The sequence below is a fragment of the Triticum urartu genome, chromosome 4A, assembly GCF_056163025.1.
Source record: "Triticum urartu cultivar PI428250 chromosome 4A, HENAU_Tu73, whole genome shotgun sequence".
Lineage (NCBI taxonomy): Eukaryota > Viridiplantae > Streptophyta > Magnoliopsida > Poales > Poaceae > Triticum > Triticum urartu.
The window spans coordinates 66555830-66570132 of NC_141876.1; the positions used below are offsets into that span (position 1 = coordinate 66555830).

Genomic DNA, 14303 nt, shown 5'->3' on the forward strand with positions numbered 1-14303 from the left:
GAGTCATTGAGATTAAATGGATCTTCAAGAGGAAGACGGACGCTGAGAGTAGTGTTACTATCTACAAAGCTAGAATTATCGCAAAAGGTTTTCGACAAGTTCAAGGTGTTGACTACAATGAGAGTTTCTCACTTGTATCTATGCTTAAGTCTGTCCGAATCATGTTAGCAATTGCCGCATTTTATGAAATCTGGCAAATGGATAAACAAAACTGCATTCCTTAATGGATTTATTAAGGAAGAGTTGTATATGATGCAACTAGAAGGGTTTGTCAATCCTAAAGGTACTAACAAAATACGCAAGCTCCAGCGATCCATCTATGGACTGGTGCAAGCATCTCAAAGTTGGAATATATGCTTTGATAAGTTAATCAAAGCATATAGTTTTATACAGACTTGCGGTGAAGCCTGTATTTACAAGAAAGTGAGTGGGAGCACTACATCATTTCTGATAAGTATATGTGTATGATATATTGTTGATCGGAAATAATGTAGAATTATTCTGCAAAGCATAAAGGAGTGTTTGAAAGGAGTTTTTCAAAGAAAGACCTCGGTGAAGCTGCTTACATATTGAGCATCAAGATCTATAGAGATAGATCAAGACGCTTGATAAGTTTTCAATGAGTACATACCTTGACAAGTTTTTGAAGTAGTTCAAAATGGAACAGTCAAAGAAAGAGTTCTTGCCTGTGTTACAAGGTGTGAAATTGAGTAAGACTCAAAGCCTGACCACGGCAGAAGATAGAGAGAGAATGAAAGTCATTCCCTATGCCTCAGCCATAGGTTCTATAAAGTATGCCATGCTGTGTACCAGACCTATTGTATACCCTGCCCTGAGTTTGGCACGGGAGTACAATAGCGATCTAGGAGTAGATCACTGGATATTGGTTAAAATTATCCTTAGTGGAATAAGGATATGTTTCTCGATTATGGAGGTGACAAAAGGTTCATCATAAAGGGTTACGTCGATGCAAGTTTTGACACTAATCCAGATGACTCTAAGTCTCTATCTGGATACATATTGAAAGTGGGAGCAATTAGCTAGAGTAGCTCTGTACAAAGCATTGTTGACATAGAAATTTGCAAAATACGTACTGATCTGAATATGGCAGACCTATTGACTAAACTTCTCTCACAAGCAAAACATGATCACACCTTAGTACTCTTTGGGTGTTAATCACATAGCGATGTGAACTAGATTATTGACTCTAGTAAACTCTTTGGGTGTTGGTCACATGTCGATGTGAACTATGGGTGTTAATCACATGGTGATGTGAACTATTAGAATCATTACTGTGTAATCTAGATTATTGACTCTAGTGCAAGTGGGAGACTGAAGGAAATATGCCCTAGAGGCAATAATAAAGTTATTATTTATTTCCTTATATCATGATAAATGTTTATTATTCATGCTAGAATTGTATTAACCGGAAACATAATACTTGTGTGAATACATAGACAAACTAAACGTCACTAGTATGCCTCTACTTGACTAGCTCGTTAATCGAAGATGGTTATGTTTCCTAACCATATACATGTGTTATCATTTGATTAAAGGGATTACATCATTAGGAGAATGATGTGATTGACATGACCCATTCCATTAGCTTAGCACCCGATCGTTTAGTATGTTGCTATTGCTTTCTTCATAACTTATACATGTTCCTGTGACTATGAGATTATGCAACTCCCGTTTACCGGAGGAACACTTTGTGTGCAACCAAACGTCACAACGTAACTGGGTGATTACAAAGGTACTCTACAGGTGTCTCCAAAGGTACATGTTGGGTTGGCGTATTTCGAGATTAGGATTTGTCACTCTGATTGTCGGAGAGGTATCTCTGGGCCCTCTCGATAATGCACATCACTTAAGCCTTGCAAGTAATGCAACTAATGAGTTAGTTGCGAGACGATGTATTACGGAACGAGTAAAGAGACTTGCCGGTAACGAGATTGAACTAGGTCTTGAGATACCGATGATCGAATCTCGGGCAAGTAACATACCAATGACAAAGGGAACAACGTATGTTGTTATGCGGTCTGACCGATAAAGATCTTCGTAGAATATGTAGGAGCTAATATGAGCATCCAGGTTCCGCTATTGGTTATTGACCGGAGACGTGTCTCGGTCATGTCTACATTGTTCTCGAACCTGTAGGGTCCGCACGCTTAACGTTACGATGACAGTTTCATTATGAGTTTATATATTTTGATGTACCTAAGGTTGTTCGGAGTCCCGGATGTGATCACGGACATGACGAGGAGTCTCGAAATGGTCGAGACATAAAGATTGATATATTGGACGGCTATATTCGGAGACCGGAAGTGTTTCGGGTGATTTCGGAGAAAACCGGAGTGCCGGAAGGGTTAGCGGAACCCCCCGGGGAAGTATTGAGCCTTAGTGGGCCTGAGGGGAGAGAGAGGGCAGCAGCCCAGGAGGTGGCGCGCCCCCTCCCATGAGGAGTCCGAATTGGACTAGGGGACGTGGGCGCGGCCCCTCTTTCCCTCTCCCTCTCCCTCTCTTTCCTTCCCCCTTCTCTCTTCCTAGTTGGACTAAGAAAGGGGAGTCCTACTCCTACTAGGAGGAGGACTCCCCCCTCCTTGGCGCGCCCCAAGGGTCGGCCGGCCTCCCCCTTGCTCCTTTATATACGGGGGCAGGGGGGCACCTCTAGACACACAAGTTGATCTTCGTGATTGTTCTCTTAGCCGTGTGCGGTGCCCCCCTCCACCATAATCCTCGATAATATTGTAGCGGTGCTTAGGCGCAGCCCTGCGACGGTAGAACATCAAGATCGTCACCACGCTGTCGTGCTGACGGAACTCTTCCCCGACACTTTGCTGGATCGAAGTCCGGGGATTATCATCGAGCTGAACATGTGCTAGAACTTGGAGGTGCCGTAGTTTCGGTGCTTGATCAGTCGGGCCGTGAAGACGTACGACTACATCAACCGCGTTGTCATAACGCTTCCGCTTTCGGTCTACGAGGGTACGTGGACAACACTCTCCCCTCTCGTTGTTATGCATCACCATGATCTTGCGTGTGCGTAGGAATTTTTTTGAAATTACTACGTTCCCCAACATTTTGCTCGGTGTTTTGTTCCACTCTTGTCGCCCTAGTTTCTGTCATACCGGTGTTATGTTCCTTGATTTTGCATTCCTGACGCGGTTGGGGTTATGGGACCCCCTTGATAGTTCGCTTTGAATAGAACTCCTCCAGCAAGGCCCAACCTTGTTTTTAACATTTGCCTAATAACAACCTAGACTTTTTCCTAGGGAGTTATAAACCCGAGGATCATCTTTATTTAACCCCCCCGGGCCAGTGTTCCTCTGAGTGCTGGTCCAACCTGGGCGATGTCCGGCGCCCCCTGGGCAACCAGGGTCTCAGCCAACCTGACGTCTTGCCCATCCGGTGTGCCCTGAGAACGAGATACGTGCGACTCCTATCGGGATTTGTTGGCACATCCGGCGGTCTTGCTGGTCTTGTTTTACCATTATCAAAATGTCTTGTAACCGGGATTCCGAGACTGATCGGGCCTTTCCGGGAGAAGGAATATCCTTCATTGATCGTGAGAGCTTGTGATGGGCTAAGTTGGGACACCTGTCCACGAGGGTGGGGCGCAACCTACCCCCTGGGCGCGCCCCCCTGCCTCGTGAGCCCCGTGACGCTCCACCGACCTCAACCATGACTCCATATATTCACTTCCGGGGAGAAAAAAACCAGGGAGAAGGATTCATCGCGTTTTACGATATGGAGCCGCCGCCAAGCCCTAAACTCTCTCGGGAGGGCTGATCTGGAGTCCGTTCGGGGCTCCGGAGAGGGGAATCCGTCGCCAGCGTCATCATCAACCTTCATCCATCACCAATTTCATGATGCTCACCGCCGTGCGTGAGTAATTCCATCATAGGCTTGCTGGACGGTGATGGGTTGGATGAGATTTATCATGTAATCGAGTTAGTTTTGTTAGGGTTTGATCCCTAGTATCCACTATGTTCTGAGATTGATGTTGCTATGACTTTGCTATGCTTAATGCTTGTCACTAGGGCCCGAGTGCCATGATTTCAGATCTGAACCTATTATGTTTTCATCAATATATGAGAGTTCTTGATCCTATCTTGCAAGTCTATAGTCACCTATTATGTGTTATGATCCGTTAACCCCGAAGTGATAATAATCGGGATACTTACCGGTGATGACCGTAGTTTGAGGAGTTCATGTATTCACTATGTGTTAATGCTTTGTTCCGGTACTCTATTAAAAGGAGGCCTTAATATCCCTTAGTTTCCAATAGGACCCCGCTGCCACGGGAGGGTAGGACAAAAGATGTCATGCAAGTTCTTTTCCATAAGCACATATGACTATATTCGGAATACATGCCTACATTACATTGATGAACTGGAGCTAGTTCTATGTCACCCTAGGTTATGACTGTTACATGATGAACATGATGAACCGCATCCGGCATAATTCTCCATCATCGATCCATTGCCTACGAGCTTTCCATATATTGTTCTTTGCTTATTTACTTTTCTGCTGCCACTGTTATCATCACTATAAAACACCAAAAATATTACTTTTTCTATCATTACCTTTTACCACCGTTACCACTACTATCATATTACTTTGCTACTAAACACTTTGCTGCAGATATTAAGTTTCCAGGTGTGGTTGAATTGACAACTCAGCTGCTAATACTTGAGAATATTATTTGGCTCCCCTTGTGTCGAATCAATAAATTTGGGTTGAATACTCTACCCTCGAAAACGGTTGCGATCCCCTATACATGTGGGTTATCACTGAGTCCTCGTGGCTCACAGATTACTACACCAACAGTTGCAGGTACAGGTAATGCGATGATCATGACGCGAGATCGATGTTTATTGTTTTGGAGTTCTTGTTCCGCTTCTTCCTCGTTCGAGGGATAGGTTCCTGGTCGGCAGCCTGGGCTAGCAGGGTGGATGTCGTTCGAGCTTCTGTTTGTGTTTCATCCGTAGTCGGATGTTGATCTTATGTATTGATGTATTCTTGAGGCATTTGTATGCCTTGTATGTATCCCCATCTATTATGTAATGTTGATGTAATGATATCCACCTTGCAAAAGCGTGTCAATATGCGGTTCTATCCTTGGTGGGACCTCCGCGTCTCTTTGGGATAGTGTCGCATATTGGGCGTGACAACTTATACCTTGAATTTTTTTAGTGGGGGATCATCTTATAATGCTACCGCCGTACTAAGAAAAATAAGATGCATAAAAGATAAACATCACATGTAATCAAAATATGTGACATGATATGGCCATCATCATCTTGTGCCTTTGATCTTCATCTCCAAAGCACCGTCATGATCTCCATCGTCATTGGCTTGAAACCTTGATCTTCATCATAGCGTCGTGGTCGTCTCGCCAACTATTGCTTCTACAACTATCGCTAACACATAGTGATAAAGTAAAACAATTACATGGCGTTTACATTTCATACAATAAAGAGACAACCATAAGGCTTCTGCCGGTTGCCAGTAACTTTTACAAAACATGATCATCTCATACAATAACGTATATCACATCATGTCTTGACCATATCACATCACAACATGCCCAGCAAAAACAAGTTAGACGTCCTCTACTTTGTTGTTGCAAGTTTTACGTGGCTGTTACGGTCTTCTAGCAAGAACCGTTCTTACCTGCACATCAAAAACCACAAGGGTGATTTATCAAGTTTGCTATTTTAACCTTCAACAAGGACCGGCCACAGTCAAATTCGATTCAACTAAAATTGGAGAAATAGACACCCGCCAACCACCTTTATGCAAAACTAGTTGCATGCCTGTCGGTGGAACCGGTCTCATGAACGTGGTCATGTAAGGTTGGTCCGGGCCGCTTCATCCAACAATACCGCTGAATCAAAATAAGACATTGGTGGTAAGCAATATGACGATCACTACCCACAAATCTTTGTGTTCTACTCGTGCATATCATGTACGCATAGACCTGGCTCGGATGCCACTGTTGGGGCACATAGCATACAATTTAAAAAAAATCCTATGCTCAAACAAGATCTATCTAGGATATGCATAGAAACAAGAGGGGGAGAGTGTGTCCATGTACCCTCGTAGACCGAAAGCAGAAGCGTTTGATAACGCGGTTGATGTAGTCGAACTTATTCTCGTTCCGACCGATCAAGCACCGAACGTACGACACCTCCGAGTTCTGCACACGTTCAGCTCGATGACGTCCCTCGAACTCTTGATCCAGCAAAGTGTCGAGGGAGAGTTCCATTAGCACGACGGCGTGGTGACGGTGATGTTGAAGTGATCTGCGCAGGGCTTCGCCTAAGCACTACGAAGATATGACCGAAGGTGTAATCTGTGGAGGGAGGCGCCGCACACGGCTAACAGATGTTGTAGTGTGTTCTAGGCACCTCCCCCTCATATATATAGGTGGGGAGAGAGGGAGAAGCCAAGGGGGGCACCCCAAGTAGGCCGAATACTACTTGGGGTTCCTCCCCAATTCGGCCCCCCCTTTCCTTATTCTTCGGAGGGGAAAGGAAAGAGGGGGGGAGGGAAGGAAGGGGGAAGCCGAATCCTCCCCTTTCCTTCTCCCTTCCCCTTTTTCATTCTCCTCCTATTTCGGCCTACATGGGGGGCATGCTAGGCCCATTAGGCCCATATAGTTGCTCGGGGGGGGGGGGGTGCCCGAAACCCCTTCCGGTGGCCCGATATGTACCCGGTACCCCCGGAACACTTCCGGTGTCCGAATACCATCATCCTATATATCAATCTTTACCTCTCGACCATTTCGAGACTCCTCGTCATGTTCGTGGTCTCATTCGGGACTCCGAACAACATTCAGTCACCAAATCACATAACTCATATAATACAAAATCATCATCGAACGTTAAGCGTGCAAACCCTACGGGTTCGAGAACTATGTAGACATGGTCGAGACACCTCTCCGGTCAATAACCAACAACGGAAACTGGATGCTCATATTGGTTCCTACATATTCTACGAAGATCTTTATCGGTCGTACCGTAATGACAACATACGTTATTCCCTTTGTCATCGATATGTTACTTGCCCGAGATTCGATCGTCGGTATCTACATACCTAGTTCAATCTCTTTACCGGCAAGTCTCTTTACTCGTTTTGTAATACATCATCCCGCAACTAACTCATTAATCACATTGCTTGCAAGGCTTATTATGATGTGCATTACCGATAGGGCCCAGAGATACCTCTCCGATACTCGGAGTGACAAATCCCAATCTCGATCTATGCCAACCCAACAAACACCTTCGGAGATACCTGTAGAGCATATTTGTAATCACCCAGTTACGTTGTGATGTTTGATAGCACACAAGGCATTCCTCCGGTATCTGGGAGTTGCGTAATCTCATAGTCAAAGGAATATGTATATGACATAAAGAAAGCGATAGCAATAAAACTAAACAATCAATATGCTAAGCTAACATATGGGTCTTGTCCATCACATCATTCTCCTAGTTATGTGATCCCGTTCATCAAATGACAACACATGTCTATGGTTAGGAAACTTAACCATCTTTGATTAACGAGCTAGTCTAGTAGAGGCTTACTAGGGAGATGGTGTTTTGTCTATGTATCCACACATGTATCAAGTTTCTGGTTAATACAATTCTAGCATGAATAATAAACATTTATCATGATATAAGGAAATATAAAATAACAACTTTATTATTCCCTCTAGGGCATATTTCCTTCAGGGCGGAATGGAGGCTGCCCCTCCTTGCGTGCTAGGTGACTTACGTGCAGCTCCCTCAAGATGGAAGCATATATAGCTCATGCCAAGCCCTCTCCCTCATTGATCACCCACTTCCATCCAAGGGCTAGAAGGTGGATCATATTCTCTGAATAACTTCCTTATCTTCTCCTGAAAGAAGGAAACAAACCATGGATGAATCAAAGTTAAAACGAGAAATTTATAGCACTTTCCGTGACCCAATCGCACAAGCACCGGTACAATGACACGTGATCGTACCGATGGTCGGCTATCCTTCTAGTCTCGCGCAATGTTTCATATTTTGACCGCCCATTCTTCACTCCGACTTCGATTGAGGTGATCTTGAGCTCATTGGATTCATATCGACGGGACACACAATATCTAAGTATTAGATCTTCAATTTGTGCATATTGTGGGGAATTCATGTGTCAAAATCTCCATTGGCCTTGCATCTAGTGTTAGTAACTTAGATGAATCCCAACATGGCTCTATCCATTAGGTCCATGGGAGATCCAAAGTACCTTTGCATAAAGTAGAACGACGAAAAACTAAGAAAACCTAAAAAAACCATAACCACTATGTAGTGCTCATGATTAAAAGGTACGAAATCGGGTAAATCTACAAAACAAACATAAAAAGGGCTCAATAGAACATGATATGAGGAATTTTAGTGTCAGGATATGCAACAAATGAGCCACAAAACATGATGCACTCTGGACACATCAAGCGACCAACAGATATTTCGAAGCTGTTTTTTGGAGCACTTGAAGGCCAAGCTACTCCACTCTTGGAACCTTTTCTTAGTATACTCCATCTATCTTTGCTCCATCCTCCAATTTTTAGTAAGAGGGAGATTATACATTTTCTTGAAGAGTTGATTAAAGATCTATTAGGGACTTCATTCAAGTGACTTTACTCTTCTTATTACTCTTGGAGGGTGTGCGCCTCTCCTAGGGAGTTTGGAGGTCATTAAGATCCTTCAAGGTGTGAAGGAATCAAGAGTATGTACAAGGCCCTAGTGATCACCTTCTTCATAAAGATCATCCCCGACTGAGGCTTAGACCTCCACGGTATCAATCCGTGGTGAGATAGGTGGACAAATGCTTAGTGAGCTCTTTGTGGGTGACCTTACCTCGGCCTTGGTGACATTAGGACTTGCCCAAGCCTTCACCAACAAGTAGGACTGCGTCGATAATCCGAACCTTGGGAAGACGCCATCGTGTTTGTTGTGTTTGAAATCTCTTTTCTTACACCTACTTCATTGCAAGTTTTGCTTCCGCACTTTATTTTGTTGTAAACGTGCATGTGTAGTCTCCCCCTGGACAACCTGGTAGAGAACACCCCTCTTCACCATAACTCGACCATACGCCCGTGTTTGTGATTTTGTGGCACAAGATTGGGACCTTTTGTTGCATAGGTTGAATTTTGATTCAAGTTCATATTGTCTAGCATCAGTATAAAAACATCTTCAACTAATCTTGACTTGCTTCTTGAATTAGGTCGAAGCATGCGTTATAGACATTTTAATTTATTACGGTTGCATGCATGTAATATTTTGTGTTAGAGAAATGTTAGTTTATTATTGTTGCACATATGTAATATTTCTGTTGCATATATTTGGGTTTTGCATAGTTTTCCATTTGATCTTTTGTGTTTAGTTTGTGCGCGGCCTCTGATTTCGTGTTGAATTTTGTCGGAGCCGCCAACTTTGAATAACTTTGGTTTATGATGACCATACATGTCTACAGTTTCTTGAAGAGTTAGTGTGAGAGAGATCTTAAAGTTTTTTGAAGAATTAATGAAATATCTATTGGGGAGTTCATTCAAGTGACGTTACTCTTCTTGTTACTCGTGGAGGGTGTCTGCCTCTCCTAGATAGTTAGGAGTCATTGAGAGCCTTCAAGGTGTGAAGGAATCAAGAGTCCATACAAGGCCCTAGTGTTCACCTTTTTCGGGAAGAGCATTCTTGGGTGAGGCTTTGACCTCTAAGGTATTAAGCCATGGTGAGTGGGTGACCTTACCTAGGCCTTGGTGGACTTAGGACTTGTCCGAACCTTTATTGATAAGTAGAATTGCGCCAATAATCTGAACCTCGCAAAGACATCATCGCGTTTGCTATGTTTGCCTTACTCCTACTTTCTTACAAGTTTCAGTTCTGCACTTTATTTTGGTGTAAACATGCATGTGTAGGCTCCCCTGGACAACCTGGTAGAGAACACTCCTCTTTTTTTTTGAGGCACTAGAAGAACACCCCTCTTCACCATAACCTCGACCCTACACCCATGTTTGTGATTTTGTTGCGCAAGTTTGGTATCTTTTGTTGGATAGGTTGACTTTTGATGGAAGTTCTTACTGTGTAGCACCAATATAATTTCAGCTAATCTTGATTCGTCGTTGAATCTTGTCGACACATGTATTGTAGACATTTTAATTTCTTACTGTTGCATGCATGTAATCTTTCATGTTAAGAGAAATGTTACTCTCTCGGTCCCATAATATAAGAGCGTTTTTTACACTAGTATAGTGTCAAAACGCTCTTATATTTTGGGACAGAGGGAGTAGATTGTTACTGTTGCATATATGTTATATTTCTATTGCATATATTTGGGTTTCATTGCATAGTTTTTTATTCGATCTTTTGTGTTTAGCTTGTGCGCGGCCTCTGATTTCTTGTTGAATTTTGCAGGAGCCGCCAAGTGATCGCCGGCTTCGAATAACTTTGATTAATGTAACCATACCTGTCACTCTGTCAGTTGCTGATAACGCTAGCTAGCCCACTTGCTAGACAAACATCGCTACAAATACTGCCGGCAGGTCACTAGCTCCGGCCGGCGACCACCGAGGTCTACTCAAGTTACCAAGCTACCCATCATCTACCTCGAAGAAACGAGAGCCACCGTACGCAGCAAATTTCCATGGAGAAACCCAAGAGATCAAACCAGCCATCACACAGACGATTGGAGTCGCTGGACGTCAAGAGGTCGTCTTCCTCGCTCAACATGTCCACGTCTTCCCTCAGGAGCATCAACGAGGAGGACAGGGGGCCTGCCGCCGCCCATTCCGGCAGGAGGCCCACCGTCGTGAGGTTTGCTCCCACCCCTACACCTCCGCGGCCGTCGTCGTCGTCGGGGACGAGGAGGGGTTCGCATTTGGCGCCAGCGCCACAGCAGGCGCCCAAGGGGAGGCCGGCAACTGCTGCAACTGCACGCCCGGCTTCGCCTTCCGGACCGAAGCCGGTCAGGTCGTCGCCTGTGGAGTCTGCACCGAAGGCGACGAGGAGGAGCTGGGGGTGCACGGGGAGCCCCGGCGATCAGAAGGAGAGGGAGACCGGTGATGTGATCGGCCGGGAAAGGAGCAAGGGGACGGCGGCGACGCTGGTGCGGAGTTCCTCGGTGAGTTCGTCGGTGTCAATGGCAGGCACCCCCGTTAAATCTTTTGTCATTGTTTAACTTATATTTTTACAAAAATCTATTCCACCATGTCAGGGAGAAAATCTTGTCCACCTCTGTCCTCTTTCTTCCAGAGAAAGGAAAATTTCTGTTAGTGTCACAACATGAGAGTTTTGAGAATATTCTAAGAACTTAGAAGGCACTACTGTCTATTGTCCTGTAAAATCTCCCGTTTTGTACAAACACAATACTATCATTTTCCCTGATGCATTGCGCCAGAAATCTGAGAGTGTGCAAGTTTTCTCCACTTCTCCATCTCTGTGCAATTCCACTGAAAATGCAGAGAGTTGAGTCACATAATTGCAGTTTCATGGAGCAAGCACAACACTCGTCACAGTCATCAGCTATCAGTTCACTTATGACAAGTTATACTCATTTGCACCTTTAGTACCTACATACAGTACTTTCCTTGTTGCCAGAGTTGTAAAAATGATGTCCTAGGTGAGATTGTCTGTACTACATCTGTTCCAAAACAGAAGACATTCCAAAAAGTGCGCAGTTTAAAAAAATTGAGTTGGAGCTTTTTTTTCATTTGATGAGGTGAAAATAACATCATCATAACTGCTCTAACGTCTTTTCCATAATATCGTAGTTTTATTACATTTTGTCGATTTTGTGCAAAATGTAGTAGAACCAAACTTGTATATTTGAGATTGTGCAAACTTTAAAACACCGTCTATTTAGAAATGGAGGGGTTGCACTTCGATAATTTTCTTTCATCAGTGATAACTTCTGAAATACTCCAATAATATTATTGGTAATTTCACATCAACTACTCCCTTTCTCCATGACAAGGTGGCACTGGTTGGTCTGCGGTGAGTGGTGACGCATGTAACTTTTCTTGAGATGGACATCGCAACTATTTTTCCTAACCACGGCGGTCACTACTCTTCTAATGGCAAGTTGTTATGATTACTATAATCGAGTGATTCACCTTTTGTTGATTGAGAGCTCGTCTTTGAGTGAAACTTAAACTGAATTAGGTGCACCTAATAAGATTCATGGTCGTGTGCCAAATCTCTGCCTTTTCATATGGTCGTTTGGCTACAACCGCCAATTTGTCTCTTATTTGCTTCACTCGTGAGTGAAACATCTTTTGCAATTTGCATGCGGCTGTCAGAAAACAGAGCGAATCAAGTTGAGGAAAAAGTTCAAAAAAAGAAAACAGAGTGAATATGAGGGTAGTAACTCTTCCGTGTAAAATGCCGGAAAACATTGCAATATTCTTCTAAACTTGCATAGATTTTTTGAATTGAATAGCTCTTTGTTCTACTAGTGAGACATGATCATGTTAAAAACCGACGATTGCTAAGTACATTGTTGATCACAGTGACAGCTGAAATAGCATTTTGATGTACACTCAGGTTCCAAGAAGCAGAAAACCGGTAGAGGAGAAACCACTGCAGAAAAGGGAGAGCAAGACCAATATCATCTCCAGGACTAAGCAAAGACCCACTCCATCTCCGAAACCGGATATTCTCCACAAGCCCGGCGCGCAGAGAAGCCCCAGCATTGCAGCCAAGACGAGCGAGAAGCGACCACCCACTCCCGGCGGTGCATCGCCGGACGACATGGTCAAGGTTTCTCCTCCCCGCTCGACATCGGCGACGACGATGGGCGCCTCTTGGGAGTCGCTTCCACCGGCCCTCCAGACTCTCGGATCGGTACATTTCGTTCAGAAACATATGTCTGGATGCGTCAGGATTGTGCTGTTTTAAGTTGCAAAGTTTTGATTTTTTTTTTTCAAAAATGATATTTGTACATGATGTGTAGGGAGTCATGAGTTATAGGGATGCTGCAGAGATGGCTGCTGTGGAGGCCATGCAGGAAGCTTCTGCTGCAGAGATTGTGCTCAGATGTCTCAGGTGAGCTCCTCTTCATTCTTCAGGACATGTACTAGATTTCAAAATATTTCAGTATGCACCAAAATTAATGATTTTTTCAAAAATTCGGTGAAATTGCACTGAAAGTGAAAACCATAATATGACAACGAACTGACCAGGTTTGCTTTACACAGTGCCTTCGCGGATTTGGCCGCCACCGCCGGCAAGCAGTCGCCGCAGCAGACCGTCGACGAGTTCCTGGCGCTCCAAGCCGCGATCGCCCGCTCCACCGCCGCCCTCGGCAACCAGCAACGGAGTGGCCACGCCGGCGAGTGGATGCACGCGGCGGTCACCGCCGACCTGGCGCCTTTCTCCCTCTACACCGCCCCCTCGTCGTCCAGGCAGCGCGGCACCGAGTCGCCTGCCGTCTCCGCCTCGCCAAGGACGGTGGCCGCCGCGGAGGAGGCCGCCACCTGGCTGGAGACCGCGGCGAGGGAGCTCGGGGAGGAGATGTGCGCGTGGTTCGTCGGGCACGTGGACCGGCTGCTCGAAGCCGACGTGGCCGGGACGCTGGGGCAGCTCAAGAGGGTCAACGACTGGCTGGACGACGTCGGGCCGCGGACGGACGCCGTCGAGCGGCTGAAGCAGAAGATCTTCGGGTACCTGCTGGATCACGTCGAGTCGGCGGTGGTCGCGTTAAACGGCGGCGTTGCTACCAACCGAAGAAAATAGACGTGTGTATATGCTGTGCCAGAGCAAAGCTAAAATGTACGCAAATGATAATGCCACACATATGGTATTAAGTAACACGGCCCTAACGTTTTTAGGCCCTCAACTATGTTATCGGTGCCATATTTTTGTAAAGCAAGGCACGTACATGCAGATTGCAATTGAACTTTTTTAGCACCGGGCACACAACATAGAAGATCTGGCATCGTCCAGTCCAGACTCACATACATATAAACCAGTAATATAGGAGCCGAGCTTATCTAACCACCAACGTTTCGGGTTGTGTCTTTGCGTGAGAAAGGACAACAACTAGCTTAGTTTATTGGCCCCAGAAATATGGCATCAGAGCAAGTTGATGCATCGATGTCCAGAGTTTTTAGTTCGGCACTGGCTGGGCAACATAGGGCCAGGGCCGGCCTAACATCATGGAGGCCCTAGTGCGATTGAGGCACAATGAACATTAGCATATTAGCATATATACTTTCAATAATATATATCATACTCCCTCCGTCCAGAAATACTTGTCATCAAAATGAATCAAAGGGGATG

The 14303-nt window shown here is 44.9% G+C and overlaps 1 protein-coding gene across 1 annotated transcript; it reads left to right on the plus strand.

Annotated features, from left to right (window-relative positions):
* The first annotated feature begins 10584 nt into the window (after positions 1–10584).
* LOC125553554 (uncharacterized) lies at positions 10585–13917 on the plus strand. The gene is made up of 4 exons (XM_048717325.2): positions 10585–11145; positions 12567–12866; positions 12976–13067; positions 13220–13917. Exons 1-4 carry the CDS (start codon positions 10669–10671, stop codon positions 13755–13757), a joined length of 1407 nt encoding a protein of 468 aa, XP_048573282.1. The 5' UTR covers positions 10585–10668; the 3' UTR covers positions 13758–13917.
* Positions 13918–14303: the final 386 nt, after the last annotated feature.